General features: G+C 44.2%; 1 protein-coding gene across 1 annotated transcript in view; it reads left to right on the top strand.

Annotated features, from left to right (window-relative positions):
• Positions 1-23,721, top strand: part of LOC137326854 (cell adhesion molecule DSCAM-like) — a 449,662-nt gene that overhangs the window by 224,515 nt on the left and 201,426 nt on the right. Inside the window, exons 4-6 of the mRNA XM_067992234.1 lie at positions 14,496-14,635; positions 17,195-17,473; positions 21,862-22,137. Of these exons, the coding sequence (XP_067848335.1) occupies positions 14,496-14,635; positions 17,195-17,473; positions 21,862-22,137 (695 nt within the window). The remainder of the gene's footprint in view (positions 1-14,495; positions 14,636-17,194; positions 17,474-21,861; positions 22,138-23,721) is intronic.

Genomic DNA, 23,721 nt, shown 5'->3' with positions numbered 1-23,721 from the left:
CCAGTCTATCCATGTAACTGAAGTCCCTCATCCCTGGAATCAATCTAGTAAATCTCTTCTGCACCCTCTCTAAGGCCTTCACATCCTTCCTAAAGTGCGGTACTCAAAACTGGACACAATAATCCAGTTGTGGCTGAACCAGTGTTTTATAAAGGTTCATCATACCCTCCTTGCTTTTGTACTCTATGCCTCTATTTATAAAGGCCAGGATCTCGTATGCTCTCTTAACCGCTTTCTGAACCTGCCCTGCCACCTTCAATGAATTGTGCACATTTACCCCCAAATCTCTCTGTTCCTGCACCCCTTTTATAATTGTACCCTTTAGTTTATATTGACTGTTCTTCCGACCGAAATGTATCATTTCACACTTTTCTGCGTTAAATTTCATCTGCCACATGTCCGCCCATTCCACCAGCCTGTCTATGTCCTCTTGAAATCTATCACTATCCTCCTCACTGTTCACTACACTTCCAAGTTTTGTGTCATCTGTAAATTTTGAAATTGTGCCCTGTACACCCAAGTCCAAGTCATTAATATATATCAAAAAAAGCAATGGTCCTCGTACCCGACCCCTGGGGAACACCATTGCATACATTCCTCCAGTCCAAAAAACAACCCTTCACCACTACACTCTGTTTCCTCCTACTTAGCCAATTTTGTATCCATGCTGCCACTGCCCCTTTTATCCCATGGGCTTCAACTTTAATGACAAGCCTATTATGAGGCACTTTATCAAATGCCTTTTGGAAGTCCATATACACCACATCAACCGCATTGCCCTCATCAACCTGTTACTTCATCAAAAAACTCAATCAAGTTGGTTGAACACGATTTGCCTTTAACAAATCCGTGCTGGCTTTCCATAATTAATCCACACTGGTCCAGGTGACTATTAACTTTGTCCGGGATTATCATTTCTAAAAGTTTCTCCACTACCAAGTTAAACTGACTGGCCTGTAGTTGCTGGGTTTATCCTTACACCCTTTTTTCAACAAGTGTGTAACATTTGCAGTTGTTCTGTCCTCTGGCACCACCCCCCTATCTAAGGATGATTGGAAGATTATGGCCAGTATCTCTGCAATTTCCACCCTTACTTCCCTCAGCAACCTAGGATGCATCCCATCAGGACCTGGTGACTTATCTACTTTCTAGTACCTCCTCTTTATGAATTTTTAACCCATCCAGTATCTCAACTACCTTTTCATTAACTGTGACTTTGGCAGCATCTTCTTCCTTGGTAAAGACAGATGCAAAGTACCTATTTAGTACCTCAGCCATGCCCTCTGCTTCCATGCATGGGTTGCCTTTTTGGTCTCCAATCGGCCCCACCCCTCCTCTTACTACCCATTTACTGTTTACATGCCTATAGAAGTCTTTTGGATTCACTTTTATGATAGCTGCCAATCTATTCTCATACTCTCACTTTGCCCCTCTTATTTCCTTTTTCGCTTCCCCTCTGTACTTTCTATTTTCAGCCTGGTTCTCACTAGTATTATCAACCTGACATCTGTCATACGACCTCTTTTTCTGCTTCATCTAACTCTCTATCTCTTTCGTCATCCAGGGAGCTCTGGCTTTAGTTGCCCTACCTTTCCCCCTCGTGGGAATGTACCTACATTGTACCCGAACCTTCTCCTCTTTAAAGGTCGCCCATTGTTCAATTACAGTTTTGCCTGCCATCTTTGATTCCAATTTACCCATGACAGATCCGTTTTCATCCCATTGAAGATTGCTTCTTGTCCTTTTCCATAACTAATCTAAACCTTATGATACTATGATCACTGTTCCCTAAATGTTCCCTCACTGACACTTGCTCCACTTGGCCCACCTCATTCCCCAGAATCAGATCCAGCAATGCCTCCTTCCTCATTGGGCCGGAAATGTACTGGTCAAGAAAGTTCTCCTGAACACACTTCAAAAATTCCTCCCCCTCTTTGCCCCTTACACTATTACTATCCCAGTCTATATTAGGATAATTGAAGACCACCATTATCACTACTTTATGGTTCTTGCACATCTCTAATTTGCTTCTCAATGTACTTCCCACTAGTTGGTGGCCTATAGAATGCCCCCAGTAATGTAATGGCACCTCTATTGTTTCTTAATTCCATCCAAATAGATTCTGTCCTTAAACCCTCCAGGACACCTTTTCTCTCCACCAGTGCAATATTCTCCTTAATCAATACTGCCACCCTCCCCTCCTTTCTTTCCTTCCCTATTTTTCCTGAACACCTTGTATCCAGGAATATTTAGTAGCCAATCTTGCCCTTTTTTGAGCCAGGTCTCCATTATCGCCACAAGATCGTATTCCCATGTGGCAAATTGCACCTGCAGCTCACCACCCTTGTCTACTATGCTTCATGCGTTCACACACGTGCACTGTAAACCTATCTTAGACCTTCTTGTATTCTCTCTTAGTCTGATCCCATCTAATACCGTACTATTTCTTACTCTAGTGCTATCTGCCTCTCCCAATCCTTTGTGTACCTTGTTTCTCCTTTCCAGTGCTACATCCTGATGCCCATCCCCCTGCCAAGTTAGTTTAACCACCCCCCCCCCCCCCACAGAACTAGCGAACCTCCCCACGAGGACATTGGTCCCAGCTCTGTTGAGGTGCAACACTTCCGGCCTGTACAGGTCCCACTTCCCCCAGAGCTGCTCCCAATGCCCCAGGGATCTAAATCCCTCCCTCCTGCACCATCTCTCCAGCCACGCATTCATCTGCCCTATATTCCTATTCCTATACTCACTAGTGCATGGCACCGGGAGTAATCCAGAGATTACTACCACTGAGGTCCTGCTTATTAATCTCTTTCCTAGCTCCCTAAACTCTTCCTGCAGGACCACATCCCTCTTTCTACCTATGTCGTTGGTACTGATATGGACCACGACCTCTGGCTGTTCACCCTCCCCCTTCAGAATGTTCTGTAGCCGCTCAGTGACATCTTGACCCTGGCATCAGGGAGGCAATATACCATCCTGGAATCACATCTGCGGCCACAGAGACACCTGTCTGTTCCTCTAACTATTGAACCCCCTAACACAATTGCTCTCCTGACCTTTGTCCTCTCCCCCCCCTCCCCCGCCCTGTACAGCTGAGCCACCCCTGGTGCTGTGGACTTGGCTCTGGCTGCACTCCTCAGAAGAATCCTCTCCCTCACCAGTATTCATTACCGGTTAGAGAATGAGATACCTTCAGGGGACTCCTGCACTACCGACCTGGTCTTCCTTGTCTGTCTGGCAGTCACCCAGTCCCTCTCTGCCTGCATTCTCTTAAGCTGCGGGGGGACCACCTCCTGAAACGTGCTCTCCACGTAGCTCTCAGCCTCGCGGATACACTGCAGTGACGCCAGCTGCTGCTCAAGCTCCGAAACCCGGAGCTTGAGCTCCTCCTGCTGACGACACTTCCTGCACCTGTGGTCGTCCAGGACACGGGAAGCGTTCTGGAGTTCCCACATGTACAAGATGTGCATTCGACGGGTCTGAGGTGCTCTGTCATGCCTCGATTTATTATATTATTAACTAAACTTAACAAAAATAAACTAAAGACTTCGAAAAAAACACTCACCAGAATAAAAGCACTCACCAGCTACCGACCAGTCAACTCCTATCCTTGTCCTGACATCACTTTAGGTTTTCTTACCTCGCTCTCTGAAGCCCCTCGCTCTTTATCCTCTCCGGCGCTCTGACACTCCGCCCCCAAACTCTTTCAGGTCCGCACTCCTTACCTTCAGGCTCTCTGATTGAGGCCTACTCCCGGCCCCTCGCTCTTTATCCTCTCCGACACCCCACCCCCGAACTCTTTCAGGTCCGCTCTCCTTACTTTCAGGCTCTCTGAATCAAGAACACTTTAACATTTAATTCACAGCATCCAACCACATCGCTCACAAAATTCATTTGAGTCACATTTCTGATTACCCTTTTCCTTATAGAATGATACATTCTCCATTAGATGCTATAATGCTCCTATGGTTGTAAAACAATATACCCTTCAACTCACCATAAGCAACGTCATGGGAATTTACCACTCTAAATAGAGAAAAAAATGGGGGAAACAGGCAGGATAATAGCAATTATAAAACAGTAATAGCGTGTGTTTTATTTGTTATTAAAGTTCTGTTTTACGTGTACTTTTTAATTGTTTTAGGTTGATAAAGTCAGATATGGCATTGGATTATGTTTATTTACTGTTCAGCATCATGGTGTGTGAATAGAAGACTTGAAATCCCTCCAGAGCAGGAAGACAGTCATCTCTCAGAACCTGCCATTAGGCTTCTCTTTTAAACAAAATGCTGGGAGAATATGGGGGAGAAAAGCTGTATTTTCTACCGCAATTTTACCTCCCTAATTAGAAGGAGCTCTGTTTAGTTGAGAATCATAGCTACAAATGTACATGCACTTGCTCCTCCCTGCATACTGTGTGTGTTGAGATCACAAAACATCACATAATCCTCTACTCCAAACTCATACTTTGCCAGGACCTAATAACTGTGGATCTTCCTACCTCTGTCAGCCTTCCCTTATTCCTACATGCCTACATGTTTCCAGAACCCAAGCTTGGTGCCACCTAGTCAATACTCCCTGATTGTCTTCTCTCCTGCTTTCTTCAGCCTTGGTAGTGTCTGTGCTGCACTACAGCCATTGGTCTTTCACCCCCCAGGTTTCTCGATAATTGGAAACAATGTATAGTTACGGGGACTGGATGATGGGAAGAGAGAGTGTTTCGCAGAAGTTGATAGGCTTTCCATTAATTCGTTCTATGGGTCGTGGAGGAGAGAGTGGGATGAGGTAGATGGCATGCAGGGCTGAGCAGCTGCAGAGAAAGGACATGGAAAAAGGAGTCAAGATAACACCCTGATCCTCAGTAAAAGAGCACAATAAATATAAAGGTCGAGTAATTCATGTGGGAAATTTATTTACTCTTTTTGTTGCATTGATGCTGTAAATCCTTCTCTGGCTGTTTTGACTGCAGTCTTATTTGTGGTGTTCCATGGCAGTTATAATCAGTGAATAATATCAAACTCTGAGTTTGTTAACTTCTCTGCATTCCATTTTTTTTGTTGTTGTTGGGGCAATTATTTTCAAACTTATTTTCTCCTTCTCCCTTTCAAGCCTCCCCAGGCCACTCTCCAAATGCAATCAATACAGTGTCCTGGTTCTTGGACTCCACCAATGCCACTCTTAAACCAGCTGCCAGGATGTGTGGCCTGGTGTTGACTCTACCTTTAATTTTCCCCTCTTCCCCTTCTTATAGACTAGTGTCCGGTCTCCATTCTACCTCCCAAAGAGGGGCACGGCTGAGAATGGCATCTCAGTGTTCGCAACGTTCCTTAGGCCATGCTGTAGGGCCTGGCACTAGAATATAAATATTTCAGCACAGTATCATTGGAGGGCTCACGCCCTATTTTTTGTTAGGCGAGGGTATCAAGGGTTACAGAACCAAGATGGATAGATGGAGTTAAGATACAGATCAGCCATGATCTAATTGAATGGCGGGACAGGCTCGAGGGGCTGAATGGCCTACCCCTGTTCCCATGGTCCTAACTTGTATATGTGACCAACCCAGCTCTAAATTCTGCATCCAGGTATGGGAAGGATGCAGATCGTTGATTGGATGTGTGCCAGGCTGTTGGAGGCTGCCCTGCCTGATTAAGGCTTTGAGACATTTTGAAATGATAAGGTGCTATATAAATGCAAGTATATTATTAATATTTATTCTTAATAAGTCATCTGAGTGAGTCATTTTCTGCTGGAAAACATGAGGCTGCTCTTCCAGTTGCACAAATAACAACTTCTCCTGTCAGCGAAATAAAACAACATAAGAAAAAAGCTGTTGGGCCTTGTATTGTTTTTTTTCAGTTCTGTGGGGAGTAGTTTACTTTGAATTGAAAAGATTCCCTCTCCTTTTAGTGTTCCCCATTAGCTATTATTTTTTTCCGTGCAGAAGAACACCATTTTCCATTATAATTTTAATGCCAGTGTCAAAGGTCATTTTTCACCCTCATTGGTGACCAATAACTGTTTTGATTTCATCTTTCTCTTTTGCCCAGTTGTCCTGTTTTCTTTGATACTTAAAGTGAAAGTAAAGCTTTCCCATAATCTTTCTGCATATATCTAAAGTTGGAAACATGGGCGGCCCAATAAACATTTGATTTTTGAAACAACGGCAATAACCAAATCATTAAATTGGTTGTCAGTTCAAGTTGGGTGTTGGCATTTTAGGTCATCTGCCAGCCAGCCAGCCGAGTGTAGCCTCCACCCAAGTGCCTTGACTGCTACTTAAGTTTCGAATTTTGGAACACGTGCTCAGTCTCTCCTGAAACCAACGTACCACTACACCAACTGTTGGCTACATTGAACGTAAGTTGACCATTGTCCGTATCAGATTGAACTTTCAAGGTTCAGAGCTATAGTCTGAGCAGTATTTATTGAGATGTGGAAAATCTAAGGCAAGCCAAGCTGAACTGTTTCATGGTAATATTGCACTGTGAATGCTTACTATGGACGACACTTACTTTCCACTTTCTAGAATAGATTTTGCACAGAATGTGACTCAATTTGATCTTCCTATCTTCCTCCAAAAATTCCAAGCTACAGATTTGAACTCTGCAGGAAGCCATACCTAATGTTCTGTTAGATTTTTAAGCACCTAGGTTTATTCTGAAGCCTTGTGTACTATTGATCATTTTGAATCGCTGAGCAGAGTGACTTGACTCCTTTGCAGTATGTTTTTCATTCATAACCTGCCCACACAGGTCCATTAATAAAGACTTTTGTTGTGTCAGCTCTTAACTACTGTTGTGAGATTGAAGAGTGCAGTAGGTTAGTTTAATCATGTGCAAAACACAACATATAGCAATCAATCCATGTGGAAAATTGAGGCAGGACTTTCAGAGTTAGCGCTGCAGTGAGTGAGATTAAAGTGGACTCATTTTCTCTTTGGTGACTCTCTACGTGACGACTTCCAAATCTCAGGCAGGCAGTCTGGGGAACACCATTACGAGAGGGCAAGCCCTCCTCCAGAGGTAGAATGGAACAATGTTCTGCTTTTGCACAATCCCCTATCAACCAATTCAAAGGAAGAATTGGCAGACGCCACTGATGATTCAGTGAGTAAATGGTCTGCCCAGCGTGGAACTGATCCGTACGGCCCACTGAGGTCCCAGGTCTGATTACTGGTCTGTGCTGAGCTGGCTAATCTCACCTGAGGCAGCAATAGGGGCACTCTAAGTTGGCCAGAACGTCCCTGGGTTAGGGAAGGGAAAAGTGTCCAGAGTTCCGACTCCCAATCACTAGCCAGCGAGAGCCTGTTAGAAATATGTGTGTGCGGATCATACTTGACTGTGAGGCCTCCAGTGATTGAATACACTACGGTTCCCTTTGGAGAATAGGGTAAAGTGGTGAAAGGATTCGTAGGCTGATTAAGCGTCTGACAGGCCACGTCATGGAAGCTCCTTCCATGGCCGTAACCATCTTTCTACCGGCCGATAGGTTGGTTAGTCCTGTATGGCGGGAGGGTTTTATGGGCTCCCACAACCCATATGATGAGAGGGGGCCACCCACACAGTGTCAGCTGTGGCTCAGTGGGTAGCACTTTCTCTTCTGAGTCAAATAGTTGTGGGTTCAAGTCCCATTCCAAAGACTTATGCACATGTTCTAGGCTGACACTCCAATGCAGTACTGAGGGAGTGCTGCACTGTCAGAGGCGACGTCTTTCAGATGAGACATTAAACTTCTTGCCTGCCTTCTCAGGTGGACGTAAAAGACCCCATGGCACTATTTCGAAGAAGAGCAGGGGCGTTCTCCCCGGTGTCCTGGTCAATGTTTATCCCTGAACCAACATCACTAAAACAGATTATCTGGTAATTATCACATTGCTGTCTGGGACCTTGCTGTGCGTAAAATGGCTGCCACATGTCCTACATTACAACAGTGACTACACTTCAAAAGTACTTAATTGGCTGTAAAGCACTTTGAGACATCCTGAGGTTGTGAAAGGCTCTGTATAAATGCAAGTTCTTTCTTTTCTTCCGTTCATGCCACTGCCCAGTGTGAGAGTCTGTCACTGCCATGGAAAATACAACCACTTAATAGTCATCGTCAGTTTACAAAAACCTGAGGTATGTGAAGGGTTAATGGTGTTCAGTACAGGGGAGGGAAACAATCCTTGTTATAGTCAGCATTAAGGTATGGACATGTTGTACCAGCGCTGATAGATGGGGAAATCTTTTCTTGAAAAATAAATAATATATACTGTATATACAAAAAAATCCTAGGCTTCTATTATGGATGAATCATGTGGAATTTCTCAAAAAACATTGGATTAATAATAACCTGATTTCTTTGCATTTAAGGATGACAGTCAGAAGGAATTAGATTTTTCTGCAGTAAAGTGAGTTTGATTAAATTAAATGTGCCTGGAGAAGAGAACGTTCCCTGGGATCAGTGGGGCAATCAGCGCATGTCGTTCCTGATGGCGTTAGCTTTCTGAATGCTTTGAAGTAACGCTGACTCGCTGTTTACTCTTTGTTGCTGATGACAGGCTGTCTGTACCAATAAAAAATGCTCTTCTTTCAGAAGGCGATGTTACAAATATACATATAGAAACTTTTACTTTGCATCATTATTTTGGGTTGGCTGTTTGCCACGGTTGATGAAAAGACTGCATGGCTCTGGTTCTTTTCAAAGTCTGGTCCATTTAATACACACACAGAGTTAGACACACACACTTACACACACACTTACATATGCACACATATTTACACAGACACACACTTACACGCATACACTTACACACACACTTACATGCACACACACTCACGCACACACTTACACATGCACTTACATGCACACACACTCACTCACACACTTACACATGCACTTACATGCATACACACTCACGCACACACTTACACACAACTTACATACATGCATACACTTACATGCACACACTTACACACACTACATACACACTTACGTGCACACACATACATACACACATAAACACACACACACACACACATACGCATATATGTGTCAATCATAGCTCAGTGGTAGCAAAATGGCTGCATTTGGCTGCAAAATACTTTGGGATCCCCAGTGATCTGCTCTCATAGGAGCTGTGGTAGACTACTTACCATGCAGCATTGGCAGAGGCCCAGAGAGTTGGCCTACCTGCCTGCCCAACTCAGTCAAGAACTGGCCTTTGGCATGAAGGAATCTACAGCGAATGACAGAAATCAGTGAAAAATTGAAGGGTTTTTATTTGCTTTTGTAGATTTTGTGGTTCTACAATTGAGAGATGTTAGTACTAGGAAATGGAACATTTTCCGTTTCAGGCAATTCGAGGTCAGGTACCTCATGGGTTAGGCACTGTCTAATGAGAAACTGATGTTTAACAGACCAAAAGGTCTCAGGTTCAATCGCCAGTCTCTGCCAAGTTAGACGATGCCAGCCTGGGTGACAGTAGGGGAGCTACAAATGGTATCAACGCCCAGGGCTAGGGAAGGGAAATAAATCAGCCATGGTTCCTTCTCTCCATCGCTGTTTAGTGATCCCTGCTGGATATGCACATGTATGGAGGTTGCATGGTAACAGGATTGAGCTGAGCTGTGCTAGTCCCCAAGGTCATACAGCCTCCTGGCGCTCACTGCGCAGGCTTAGACATGAAAAATAGCCTCTTGGCAAGGTATCAGGGCATGTCCATGAAATTGTATCCCATGACGAGTCTATAGGAGGGGAGAATCCACAATTGATTACTGGGAAATAACAGTCAGGGGTCAGTGCCTATTTTATCAGTGACATGGAGCTATCCTCCTGCAACAACCCTCAAACTGTGAGGAGCAGCTTAATTGCGACCCAATATATATTTGGCCATGTGCTTTGGGACTAATCAAATGGTCTTTTCTAGTTCTGTACCCTTATTTATGTGCTTGGCAATTTAAGCCTGAAGTGTATTATTTGAGTTTGAGCCAGCAAAGATTATTACTGGGGGAAATTAAACATACCAACAGCTCCCTCTGTACACTCAGTGTAGAACATGCATTTTACTAGGTCTTTCATCTCTTAAACTGCTGTCTTTGAACAAGCAAATAGCATATAACGTTGACTGCCTCGATTCGTCTCTTCTTTGATTTCCAGTAGTTTTGGCTGTCGGGTGTGTCTTTTTATATAAATATATATAAAACATATGTGACCTCTTGTGTGTCAGGTTGATTTGACCTTTCAGAGACGTAATCATCCAGATCTTACATATATTCCGCAGAATCATTGAGTTACATAACACTTAATTGTTTAATCTACACCGAGACTCAAAGGACTAAAATCAAATGATTTCAGATTTGAGACTGTGAAATGTAAATAAACTTTTTCTGAGGCTCAGGATTAATTTGCTTGATATTAGGTCCTGGCTGGCTAATAGAAGCAGTTAGTAATGATAGAGGGGAGAAAATATTGTTTAGTAAGTCAATTTGATTTTATTTATTTCACTCATTAAATTACTTTATAGTACAGGTTATAGAACTAGCTGCCACTATGGCCAAGCTGTTCCAGTACAGCTACAACACTGGCATCGACTCAACAATGTGGAAAATTGCCCAGGTATGTCCTGTCCACAAAAAGCAGGACAAATCCAATCTGGCCAATTACCGCCCCATCAGTCTACTCTCAATCATCAGCAAAGTGATGGAAGGTGTCGTCGACAGTGCTATCAAGCAGCACTTACTCACCAATAACCTGCTCACCGATGCTCAGTTTGGGTTCCCGCCAGGACCACTCGGCTCCAGACCTCATTACAGCCTTGGTCCAAACATGGACAAAAGAGCTGAATTCCAGAGGTGAGGTGAGAGTGACTGCCCTTGACATCAAGGCAGCATTTGACCGAGTGTGGCACCAAGGAGCCCTAGTAAAATTGAAGTCAATGGGAATCGGGGGAAAACTCTCCAGTGGCTGGAGTCATACCTAGCAGGAAGGAAGATGGTCGTGGTTGTTGGAGGCCAATCATCTCAGCCCCTGGGCATTGCTGCAGGAGTTCCTCAGGGCAGTGTCCTTGGCCCAACCATCTTCAGCTGCTTCATCAATGACCTTCCCTCCATCATAAGGTCAGAAATGGGGATGTTCGCTGATGATTGCACAGCTGATGGTTCCATTCGCAACCCCTCAAATAATGAAGCAGTCCGAGCCCGCATGCAACAAGACCTGGACAACATCCAGGCTTGGGCTCATAAGTGGCAAGTAACATTCGCGCCAGATAAGTGCCAGGCAATGACCATCTCCAACAAGAGAGAGTCTAACCACCTCCCCTTGACATTCAACGGCATTACCATCGCAGAATCACCCACCATCAACATCCTGGGGGTCACCATTGACCAGAAACTTAACTGGACCAGCCATATAAATACTGTGGCTACGAGAGCAGGTCAGAGGCAGTGTATTCTGCGGCAAGTGACTCACCTCCTGACTCCCCAAAGCCTTTCCACCATCTACAAGGCACAAGTCAGGAGTGTGATGGAATACTCTCCACTTGCTTGGATGAGTGCAGCTCCAACAACACTCAAGAAGCTCGACACCATCCAAGATAAAGCAGCCCGCGTGATTGGCACCCCATCCACCACCCTAAACATTCACTCCCTTCACCACCGGCGCACAGTGGCTGCAGTGTGTACCATCCACAGGATGCACTGCAGTAACTCGCCAAGGCTTCTTCGACAGCACCTCCCAAGCCCGTGACCTCTACCACCTAGAAGGACAAGAGCAGCAGGCACATGGGAACAACAGCACCTGCACATTCCCCTCCAAGTCACACACCATCCCGACTTGGAAATATATCGCCGTTCCTTCATCGTCGCTGGGTCAAAATCCTGGAACTCCCTTCCTAACAGCCCTGTGGGAGAACCATCACCCCACGGACTGCAGCGGTTCAAGAAGGCGGCTCACCACCACCTTCTCAAAGGCAATTAGGGATGGGCAATAAATGCCGGCCTCGCCAGCGACGCCCACATCCCATGAACGAATAAAAAAAAGGTTATCGGGATTCAGTTCCAGTGGGTAATTTTGCTGTCAGGGCAAAACATGTCCTGAACAAACTTGCCCACTTTCCTCTCTCAATCCTGTACCCTTTCCTTCAGGACTAGAAACTTTTCTATTTAACAGGTCCTTCGAGCTCTGCCTATTCTGCTTTCTTTATTTATCTGCCTACAACAGAGGCTCCTGTCCTGAGCGGCTCTTCTTTCCCAACATCGAGTGGAGTCTTGCAGCAAAGCATCTCCTCAAAGCAGACCTGTAATTCAGCCATATTTTCACCTGCTTCCACTTAGAGACGTTTAGTACAATGCCAATTGTATTAAACGTAATGTGTTACTTTTCAAACTCATGTGCAAAATTAACCCTTAAAACCAACGATTCCAGAATTTTTTTTTAACTTTTGAAGAACTTTTATTTTCTACCTTCTATCCAATTTATGTATATATTTTTTTCAGCTGCTAGCCCAGAGATTTATTGACATCAATTTTACAAGTTGTAATGGTCGGAGACTTGAATACCTAACCACTCCATTGTGAGTCCAGTACCATAACCACTCGGCTACCATGCCGAATTTATAAACTCAAAGCACTCAGCAGGTCAATCAGCATCTGTGGAGAGAACAGACAGGTTGACAATCCTGGTGTGGACCCTTCGATTGGTTCTTTGGGAACTGGCAGCACTTCTGTATGTCAGCAGACTATTTGATCATGGCGAGCATCACAGTCAAATCCCACTCAGTTATCACCCAATATCCACACACACAAGCTTCCTAATGGGGTCACTGTATAGCAACCAGTCGCACGAACCCTGGCCCATTTTGCCCCCTCCTCCCTGCGTAGCTGAGGTTGCTAACTGAGGTCATCTATCACACACCAACGATCAAATTTAGGACCTCGCTTGTCCCCACTGCACGATGGGTTGTGAACTGACTAAGTGAGCTATCCAATGTGCCAATTGACATTTAAATTAAATATAACACTGTTTTATTCTTCAAAATGTACCTCTAAAACATTGGTAGAAATATACCAGACTGGGACTCATGCACCCTTCTCCTCATGCAATAGTTAACAAATAAATTAGGAACAAATTTTGAGAGGTACTCAATATTTATAGTCACTCAGAGATACTAAAGTTCAAATGAGGTGGTTGCTACGCAATCCATTCGCTTTGAGTTCTAGTGATGTGAGAACATTTTACAAACTATCATGGAGAGTGGGCCTGAAGCCTGGGTCTGTAGTTTAGAATTTCCCTTATCTGTTTTGCTTCTAGTTGTGATATTGCAAACACTTGCCATGTTAACTGTTGATTGGTTTTTCACTATTTTTTTCATACACATGACTTGCGGGAATAGGGGAGAGAGAGAGACCCTTTCTTTCTTCTTACTTATCCCTGCATTGGTAACACTATAGGAGGTTGTAACCAGGTGTGAGATTCCTGTAGAATGCATCATTTTTTGTTACCAGCAACAATTCAACAATATTGCATGATACTGTGAATGACTGGTGGAGTCAAATGTTGCATGTGCTAGAATTGTTTGCGATAAGCCATGTTATTTTTGAGGTATCTGTATCAATGATGGGTTTTAATACGGTTATAATATGGTTCCCCTTTTCCCTCTCCCCTCATTTGATTTTTAATGCAATGTCAATGTTTATTTCAGTTACCAAAACATCCCAATCCTTTTCTCTATTAACTCATCACAGTCATTGTATAAATACAGAATTGAGCAAATGTTAGAATCATATAAGCTTGTAGCACGTAAGGAGTCAATTGGCCCACGTTGTTAATGCTGGCTCTTTGGTAGAGCAATCTAAAACTGGTCCCACTACCTCCTTCTCTCCTGATAGCCAGCAAACTTCCTCGGCTTCAAATGTTTGTCTATTCTTTTCCTTTTTAGATGCAATGGTCTCTGCCTCAACTACGACCTGTGCAATGTATTCAATGCTCCCACAGCTCTCTGTGTAATTTCTTCTGATCTCTCCTCACACTCTCTTAGTTGGTGACCTCTCGCCACTGACTCCTCACCCAGAGGAAATAGTCTTGCCCTAGTCACCCTATCAAAACCCAGGATAGAAGCCCGGGTCCCAGAATCTCCCTGATAACGTTACGTGACCTATCCGTACCCTATGATCTAGTCCTGCACCAGGATTGCACCCTCTCTGGATTTGCTGTAGTACCTTTTTTTGATATAAAGAGCCCATCAAAGTAAATTTAATAATTCAAAAAAGCTATATCCAACAAATTTAAACAAAAAAAATTGGTTTGCACAAGCTAAAACCAAACAAAGCCCGGCTGAAATCATTTAACCAATAAAAAAAATTCTTGTCATGCAATAAATTTTTTTAAAAAATCAACTCAATATTTTATTGAGCTTTCCTTTTCAGGCACTGTGACATAAGTAATATTGTTTCGTAACGAGCTTGGCAGGAAAAGAATTCATCGTGCCTCAATTCATTCTGTTTTTCAGGATCTAGATTCCACATCACGCCTACTGGAGCCTTGTATATATTAGATGTACAGAATGAGGACGGCTTGTACAATTACCGCTGTATCACACGGCACAGATACACCGGTGAAACACGGCAGAGCAACAGCGCCAGGTTGTTTGTGTCAGGTATGGCTCTCTCTCGTGTCCCCCCATCTGGTGAAAACAAACAAAAATTGCTGCAAGTACACTGGAGAAAGTGCAAAAAGATTTACAAGGATGATTACATAGAATACGATTTACAGCACAGAAACAGGCCATTCGGCCCAACAGGTGTTTATGCGTCACACCAGTTTCCTCCCTCCCTACTTCATCTAACCCTATCAGCATATCCTTCTATTCCTTTCTCCCTCATGCACTTATCTAGTTTCCTCTTAAATGCATCTATGCTATTTACCTCAACTACTCCATGTGGTAGTGCATTCCACATTCTTACCACTCTCTGGGTAAAGACATTTCTCCTAAGTTCCTTATTGGATTTATTAGCGACTATCTTATATTCATGACCTCCTGGTTTTGAACTCCCCCACAAGTGGAAACATCTTTACATCTACCCTATCAAACCCCTTCATCATTTTAAAGACCTCTACTGGGCATCTCTCAGCCTGCCCTTTTCTAGAGAAAAGAGCCCCAGCCTGTTCAATCTTTCCTGATAGTTATAACCTCTGGTAGAATCCTTGTAATTCTTTTTTGCTCTTCTCCTGTACCTTTGTATCCTTTTTGTAATATGGAGACCAGAACTTTGCACAGTGCTCCAAATATGGTCTAACCAAGGTTCTATGTAAGTTTAACATAACTTCTCTGCTTTTCAATTCTGTTCCTTTGGAAATGAACCCCAGTGCTGAGATATGTGCCGGGGCATTAAATCTTAAAATGTACCGCATAATCTGGACTGACATTAGACTGCAACAGTGAGGGAGTGCTGAACTGTTGGGAATGCTATCCTTCAAATGAGACGTTAAACCAAGGTCTTATCTATTGGTTAAGCTGGACATTAAAGGTCCTTTGCCACTATTCAAAGAAGTTCTCCTGGTGTCTAAGCAAACATTCATCTCTCAACTGTAACCAAATTAACTGGTCATTCATCTCATTGCACGTGGGACCTTGCGATGTTCAGAATGGCTTCTGTGTTTCCTCAATGTAACAAGAGTCACTGCACTTCAAAGTAACTCACTGTATGTGAAATGCTTTGAGATTTTTCTGAGAGGGTTGCTATGGTGTTATATATAAATAAATGCTACATAAAGTTTATCCATTATAGCTTGTTTGACTGAGTTGCTGAATAATGTCCTGATTGTGATTTAGAATAGATTGATTGTTCCACTGTGGCAGTATGTTGACACACTGGGTTCAACCAGAGATAGTATATAGGTGGCTAGAAATTCAGCCAAAGTTCAAGTTCCTGATCGCTATTCAGTGACTCAGCTGAAAAGTTTGTGTGTGTGTGTGTGTGTGTGTGTACATTGTACGAGGACAGGATCAGGTTTGGTTTTGTAACCTGCAGTGTATTTGGTTAAGAGAAAAATTGGTTGTATTGAGGGGCTTTGCAGCCAACTTGTTTCCTTTAACAGCTGTCTTTAAAACTCCACAGCTGTGCAAATATTTCAGGCAACCAACAACAATGTCTTCCACAATTGTCAGCTTGGCTCAATTGGTAGCACTCTTGGCTCTAAGTCAGAATGTTGTGGGTTCAAGCCATACTCCCGGGTCGAGCACATGATCTATGCTGATACTTTGGCGCACTGCTGAGGGAATTCTGTATTATTGGAAGTCCCGTGTTTTAAATGAGATATTAAACCAAGATTCAGGTGAATGTAAAAGATCTCATGGCATCATTTGAAGAAGTAAAGAGAGTAAAACAGATCAACTAGTAATTCATCTCTTTTGCTACTTGTGGGACTTTGCTGTCTATGTAACAATGACTACAATTGAAAAGTTACTCAGTGGATGTAAAGCGCTGTGAGATGACCTGGCGATATGTTAAACAACAACAAGTTGCATTTATATAGCGGCTTTAATGTAGAAAAACATCCCAAGGCACTTCACGGAGGGATGATCAGACAAAAATGGACGCCGGGCCACAGAAGGAATTATTAGAAGGGATGACCAAAAGCTTGGTTAAAGAGGTGGATTTGAAGGAGGGCCTTAAAGAAGGAGAGGGAGGTGGAGAGGCAGAGAGATTTTGGGAGGAGTCTAGATAGTATCAGCCTAGATTACATGCTCATTCCTGGGGTGAGGCTTGAACTCACAACATTTTGATTTAGAGGTGAGAGTGCCAAGCCAAGCTGACACCCAAGGGTGCTTGGTAGAAGGCCTGAGCGTCTCTGAGCTAGGAAGGCAAAAATAGCCAAAGTTTTCCTTCCTGATTGCTGGATATGTGTGTGTTGATGATGGGTGAAGAATGGATTTACTTCAGGTGTGATGCCCTCCATGGTTGAATTGCCTGCCAAGACAAATGATTACTTGAACAAGGTGCTGGAAGGCCTTGGCATTATGGAACTCCACCCCCGCAGAAATCAGCACCTGGGGGGTGAGAAAAAGTGCGACTGCTAGGAGCTTGATTATTTACAGCAGCAATTCCCTCACTTTGCCTAGTTTGTTTGGAAATTTGAAGCTTGCCTTTAGTTGCTATTATTCGACTATCAGTGTAATATCATTTGTAAAATACGACGGCGACTTTCTCGACAGATCCTGCTAACTCGGCTCCCACAGTTCTGGACGGATTTAGCCACCGTGAGGTCATGGCGGATCGACGGGTCGAATTGCCTTGTAAAGCCTCTGGCCAGCCTGCGCCAAAGTACCGCTGGGTGAAAGACAACGACCCCCTGGAACGTGACAGCAGGTTCAGGCAGACTGTCACCGGCCTGCTCATTGTGAATGCGGTCCCAGCCGACACTGGAAGCTACATCTGTGAGGTGTGGAACAGTTTTGGTAACGCAGAGGTTGTCGGGCGTCTGAATGTAAAACGTAAGTAAACGATGCACCCCCTTCAGACACTGGCTGCCGTCAGTTTAAGAGGCACTTACTGACCTAAGACAACCCTATCAAGCTGCTCTTAGGCTGGTGCATCTTGTCATATTTGACATATCCAGTCCACACATTCTCAATGGCCGTTAGCATTTCAGTGAGCTTAGTTGTACATATATCATGAATCGTAGAATCTTGCAGCACAGAAGGAGGCCATTCAGCCCATCTTATCCGTGCCTGCTCTTTGAAATAGCTGTCCAAATAGCCCCACCCTCCTGCTCTTCCCCATAGCCCTTCAAATTTGAAGTATTTATCCAATTCCCTTTTGAAAGTTACTATTGAATCTGCTTCCACCGCCCTTTCAGGCAGTGCATTCCAGATCATGACAACTGACTGCGTAAAACAATTTCTCCTCATTTCCCCTCTGGATTTTTTGCCAATTAATGAATGAATTTGCATCTAATTTAGTAACACTCCTTAACTCTCACATGCTAGTGCAGGATATATTGTGCGATACTCCATGCTGTGAAACTGAAACATTATTTGCAGACAAAGCGAGTAACTAAGGATGTTTCCATTAAGACCATCAAGCTCTTTGGAAGGAAATCATTTTTGTCATGTACCTCTGTTTCAAAACCATTGGAACAATATTTCTCAAACAACAACAACTTGCATTTATATAGCACCTTTAACATAGTAAAAACGTGCCAAGGCACAACACAGGAGTGTCGAGCCATGTAAGGAGATATTAGGACGGGTGACCAAAAGCTTGTTTGAAGAGGTAGGTTTTAAGGAGCGTCTTAAAGGAGGAGAGAGAGGTAGAGAGAAGGAGAGGTTTAGGGAGGGAATTCCAGAACTTAGGGTCTCGGCAGCTGAAGGCTGGTGGAGCGGTGAAAATCAGGGATGCGCAAGAGGCCAGAATTGAAGGAGGGCAGAGATCTCGGAGGGTTGTTGGGTTGGAGGAGGTTACAGACATAGGGAAGGGGCGAGGCCCTGGAGGGATTTGAAAACAAAGATGAGAATTTTAAAATCGAGGTGTTGCCAATGTAGGTACGCGAGCAGAAGGGTGATGATTTTTACATGAACAGTTTTTTTAAATGTATTTTAAAACTCCATACAGTTGAATGTGAATGAAACCACCACAATATTGGTACGTGGGGGAGAGGGAGGGCTTTAGCCTGTTAGGTTGTTAGTGGCCATATGTTTTTGGCCTCCACTTTTCCGCTCTCACTAGTAAAGCCAGCTGCAATATAAAATGGGTGGTTTAATTAGCAGGAGATTAAGAACTCTGATGAGTACTGAGCTGCTTTTTAAAATGGCTGCATACCACAAATCACACAATACATGCGAGGTGATAGGGGATTTTATACTTCACCCAGCTTTTGCTTTAGCCTACATTTCAATTCTTCACACGTCACCAAGACCTCTTCTAGATGATTTTATTGTACTAGTGGTCCCCAGTAAAAAGACTAATAATAGAGCTTCACTCAATATTAGCCATTCCCCTGTTGCCGAAGGCAACTGAAATTCCATTTCCAGGCAACATGTTCAATTTAAAGGCACGAGCCTTAAAAAGGTGAGGAATATTGTTGCCTTGAGCGTCAATTCTGAATTCTAAAATGGGTACTTGGCCTGACTGGCCTGGAATTGCTAGGTGTGCAAGTGTCAAAGTTTGAGTGACAATCCAAAAACAATTTATGACTTGGGGTCAATCCATCAACTCAACAATGCTACAACAACAACGACTATGTGCATTTATATCGCGCCTTTAACGCAGTAAAGCACCCCAAGGCGCTTCACAGGAGCGTAATCAGACAAGTATTGACACTGAGCCAAAGAAGGAGACATTAGGACAGGTGATCAAATGCTTGGCCAAAGAGGTAGGTTTTAGGCAGCGTCTTAAAGGAGGAAAAAGAGATGGAGAGGTTTGGGAAGGGAATTCCAGAGCTTAGGGCCAAGACGGCTGAAGGCACGGCCGCCAATGGCGGGGCGAAGGAAGCAGGGAATACACGAGAGGCCTGAGTTGGAGGAACACAGGGATCACGGCAGGTTGTAGGGCTGGAGGAGGTTACAGAGATAGGGAGGGGCGAGGCCATGGAGGGATTTGAATACGAGGATGAGAATTTTAAAATTTATCCGTTGGTAGACCAGGAGCCAATGTAGGTTAGCAGGCACAGGGATGATGGATGAACCGGACTTGATGCAAGTTAGGATACGGGTAGCAGAGTTTTAGATGAGCTCAAGTTTATGGAGGGTGGAAGATGGGAGGCCGGCCAGGATAGCATTGGAATATAGCTACTGACTATAACACTGAGTCATCAGACTTAGAGTCCTTATGATGTGAAGTCTTATTGGAATAGGATATTACTCATTATTACCAATTATCTTTTAATAAACATTTTGATGAGATCTTTGAACAGGACAGGTTGTTGAAACATAAAATAAATTGAATTGACTGCTGTGCAAATGCTAGCTGAATGTCATGCCAATTCAGGCCCGCTGTACAACATTTGCTCAACAGACATTTGATCAGTAAATTGAGACTGTAACCCATTAACACTGAGGTCACTGCTGAAAGGGCAAGTGCAAAGAGAGATGAACGTGTACTATAATCTTATTGGTAAGGATGAGGAGATGAACTTTAGAGGCTTTGTCACCTTGCTGATGAGGTTCAGGAGATAATAAGGCACTAAAAAAACATTGATGCCCTTGGCGGGGGAGAGAGAGGAGATGTCCTGGTAGCATTGTACCACTGCTGAGGAGCCTGAGAAGGCGAGATTTATATATATATATACTTTGTGGCTCACTGGAGTAAAATGATTTAAAGGGCCGGTGTCAATTATTTTGGAGGCCGTGCGGAGGAATTGAGGACATGCCCGCTCTCTTCAATCGGGTGACAATTGTTACCCATGTTGAAGAGAGAATGCCACTGTCAGCCTGTTGAGAAGGGATTTGAGGTGAGCAAAAGTAGCATGGCCACCTGACTGGAAAGGACTAAGAAGTGAGTGACTGGAGCATTGTCACCATGCTGGAAAGAGTGAGATGTAACACTATAGCCAGAATGTAGAAATATTTAATCCATTACTGATGGTGATCCCAAGATCATGGGGGAATTGAAACAGACCATACTTGTTGCACTACTGTTAGTTTTAAAGAGTTTAAAGACTATCTCTCTTTAATTGTAGATCCTAGGAATGCTAATTGAACAAAGATAATCAAAGACTTCTGAATAGCTACTAAAGGCTTATCTATCTACGATTCACTGTCTTCAACACTGTAAAGGCCGATTTTATGAACTTGTCTGCCCAATGCAGAACCTTGCCAGAAGCATGAATTCATAAAATTGGTCTATAGTGCACAAGTATTAGGTTGACTCAGTTGGTGGTATTCTTGCCTCTGAAACAAGAAGCTTATGGGTTCAAGCCCCACTGTAAGACTTGAGGACCTGAATTAAATTGGTGGATCTGTGTAGCATTGGGAAGGGTTGCACTGTCAGTAGATGATGTCCTTTGGGTATGATATTAAACTGAGGCTCCATTGGCCACTGTGGGTGTGCATTAATGAATCCATGGCACTATTTGAAGTAAAATGATTTAAAGGGCCGGTGTCAATTATTTTGGAGGCCGTGCGGAGGAGCAGGGAGTTGTCCTACCGGCTAACACTTCTCCCCCAAATAACATCACCAAGGATAGATTAACTGGTTATTCATTTTATTGCTGTTTGTGGCTACCACGTTTGGGTGCATAACAACAGAGACCGTAATTGATTGCATGTGAAACATTATGAGATGCTACATATAGATGTAAATATTTCTCTTCGTCTTTTTATATGTAGAGAGATTTTGCAATAATCAATTTATAATGGTCTTCGTGAACATTTTGCAAGCAATAAGCACTTCAGGTATCAGCTGTGGCTCAGTGGGGAGCACTCTTCACCTTTGAGTCAGAAGGTTGTGGGTTCAAGTCTGGAGATTTGAGCACATAATCTAGGATGACACTCCAGTGCAGTACTGAGGGAGTACTGCATTGTTGAAGGCACCGTCTTTTGGATGAGACGTTAAACCGATGCTCCGTCTGCCCTCTCAGGTGGACGTAAAAGATCCCATGGCACTGTTTCGAAGAGGAGCAAGGGAGTTCTCCCTGGTGTATTGGTCAATATTTATCCCTCAACCAACATCCTGTAAAAAAAAATTCTGGTCATTATCTCATTGCTGTTTGTGGGAGCTTGCTGTGGGCAAATTGGCTGCCGTGTTTCCTACCTTACAACAGTGACTTCACTTCAAAAGTACTTCATTGGCTGTGAGGTGCTTTAGGACGTCCTGAAAGGCGCCATATAAATGCAAGTTCTTTCTCTCTTTCAATTCTCTCTCTGTATATTTCAATGCACAGAACCACTGAAGGCCACAGTGAATCCGCACAAGGTGAAAACCAGTGTGGGCAGCCAGGTACTGCTGTCCTGTACTGTAACTGGAGCGGAGGAGTACGAAGTGCAGTGGTATCGGAACGCTGAGATAATCGCCCCTGGCAACAGCGTAAGAATCACTGGAAGCAACCACGAGAACTTGATGATGGATGGATTGGCAAAGAGCGATGGAGGAGCATACCAGTGCTTTGTAAGAAAAGGCCGAATGTCAGCCCAGGACTTGGTGCAAGTTATACTTGAAGGTTGGTGTGAAAGTAACTGGTTGCTGTTTTCCTTTGGAGATGGGGGTGGGCGGGAGGGAAGGGTAAGATTCTGTGCTAATCTCTATTTTCACAGGTACACCCATTAGCATTACCAACTTCACAGAGTCTAACCGTTCCACTGGCACTGAAGTGCTTTTTCATGAGAGTAGTTACTGCTCGATTTTCTCTCTCTCTCTCTCTCTCTCTCCCCCTCTTTTCGAGAGGTTAAATACCCCTGGGCTTTTTTTTCCAAGTGGGTGAGTCTTGAACTGACAATAAAACTCACCCGCTGAAAACTGTCCCCGTGTTAAAATTGGGCCCCCAAATCCGTTGGCTGTTTTCCCACCTGCAACCCTGATTCTGTACCTGTAATCCTAGATCCCTGAGAGTGAAGCTTGTCAGAGAGGAGTGAGGCCTTTAAACCCGCTATCCATTTGTTCCATCAATCTGTCCGAGGCGGACCTCTGCCTCTCCAGGGCAAGTGTGCAGGTTTGAGTCCACAGCCTGCAGAGCGGCCGGTTTGACCTTCCACCGAAGCTGCAAAGGCTGGTGAACATTGACATCTGATGTGAAGATCGGGCTGCAGCATCCCTAAAGGTGGCCACACTCGCCAAGGTAGACCGCAGAACGCTGATACCCTGGGAGATAACACCACACAGGATGAAAGCGGACTCCTCCCACACTGGTGCTGCAACTTTTTGGCAGGCCTTCCAATACCTGGTACAACTACTTGTGTGAGGCAAGCAGTTTTCTGCTCATTGCTGGGCTCCTGAAGTCCGCATCATTATGAAGGGTTTTGACAGAGTAAATAGGGAGAGACTGTTTCCAGTGGCAGGAGGGTCAGTAATCAGAGGACACAGATTTAAGGTAATTGGCGTAAGAACCAGAGGGAGATCAGGAGAAATTTTTTTACGCAGCGAGTTGTTATGATCTGGAATGCACTGCCTGAAAGGGTGGTGGAGACAGATTCAATAGTAACTTTCAAAAGGAAATTGGATAAATACTTGAAAAGGAAAATTTTGCAGGGGCTATGGGGAAAGAGCAGGGGAGTGGGACTAATTGGACAACTCTTTCAAAGAGCTGGCACAGGCACATTGGGACGAATGGCCTCCTTCTGTGCTGTACAATTCTATGATTCTATGATCTCCGTCCTCCTCAGCCGAGCTGGGACAGGACCACATCCTTGCTATCTCTTGGATTGTCCCTGCCACCAGTACTTGCTCATGCCCACTAGTGCTGGGTGTTTCACCACTTGCACCCCTCTAACTTATCTCTCTAACCCAGCCACATTGCCTGTCTCTGTGCTGGTGCTTGGGAGTGATGGTGCCTTCTCAGAAGGATTCTCCTCCTCTGATGTGTCTTCTTCTGCGGGCTGTGGCTGCTGAGAGGGAACTGGAAAAGGGGCAAGAGTTAGCATGGCACTGAGAAGCTGGACGGTAGCAGATGACGGGCATCACGGTGCAGCCTGGTGCAGTCAACCTGTGTGATTGTTCATTTTTCAGAGGTTCATGAAGGGGTGCAAGAAACAAAGTCCCTGTTCGTAGAAAAGCCCGACCTCGAAATCTCCTGTCCTGACAATTCTGG

The sequence above is a fragment of the Heptranchias perlo genome, chromosome 11 (genome assembly GCF_035084215.1).
Source record: "Heptranchias perlo isolate sHepPer1 chromosome 11, sHepPer1.hap1, whole genome shotgun sequence".
Taxonomy (NCBI): Eukaryota; Metazoa; Chordata; class Chondrichthyes; order Hexanchiformes; family Hexanchidae; genus Heptranchias; species Heptranchias perlo.
This window is presented reverse-complemented; position numbering and strand designations above follow the sequence as displayed.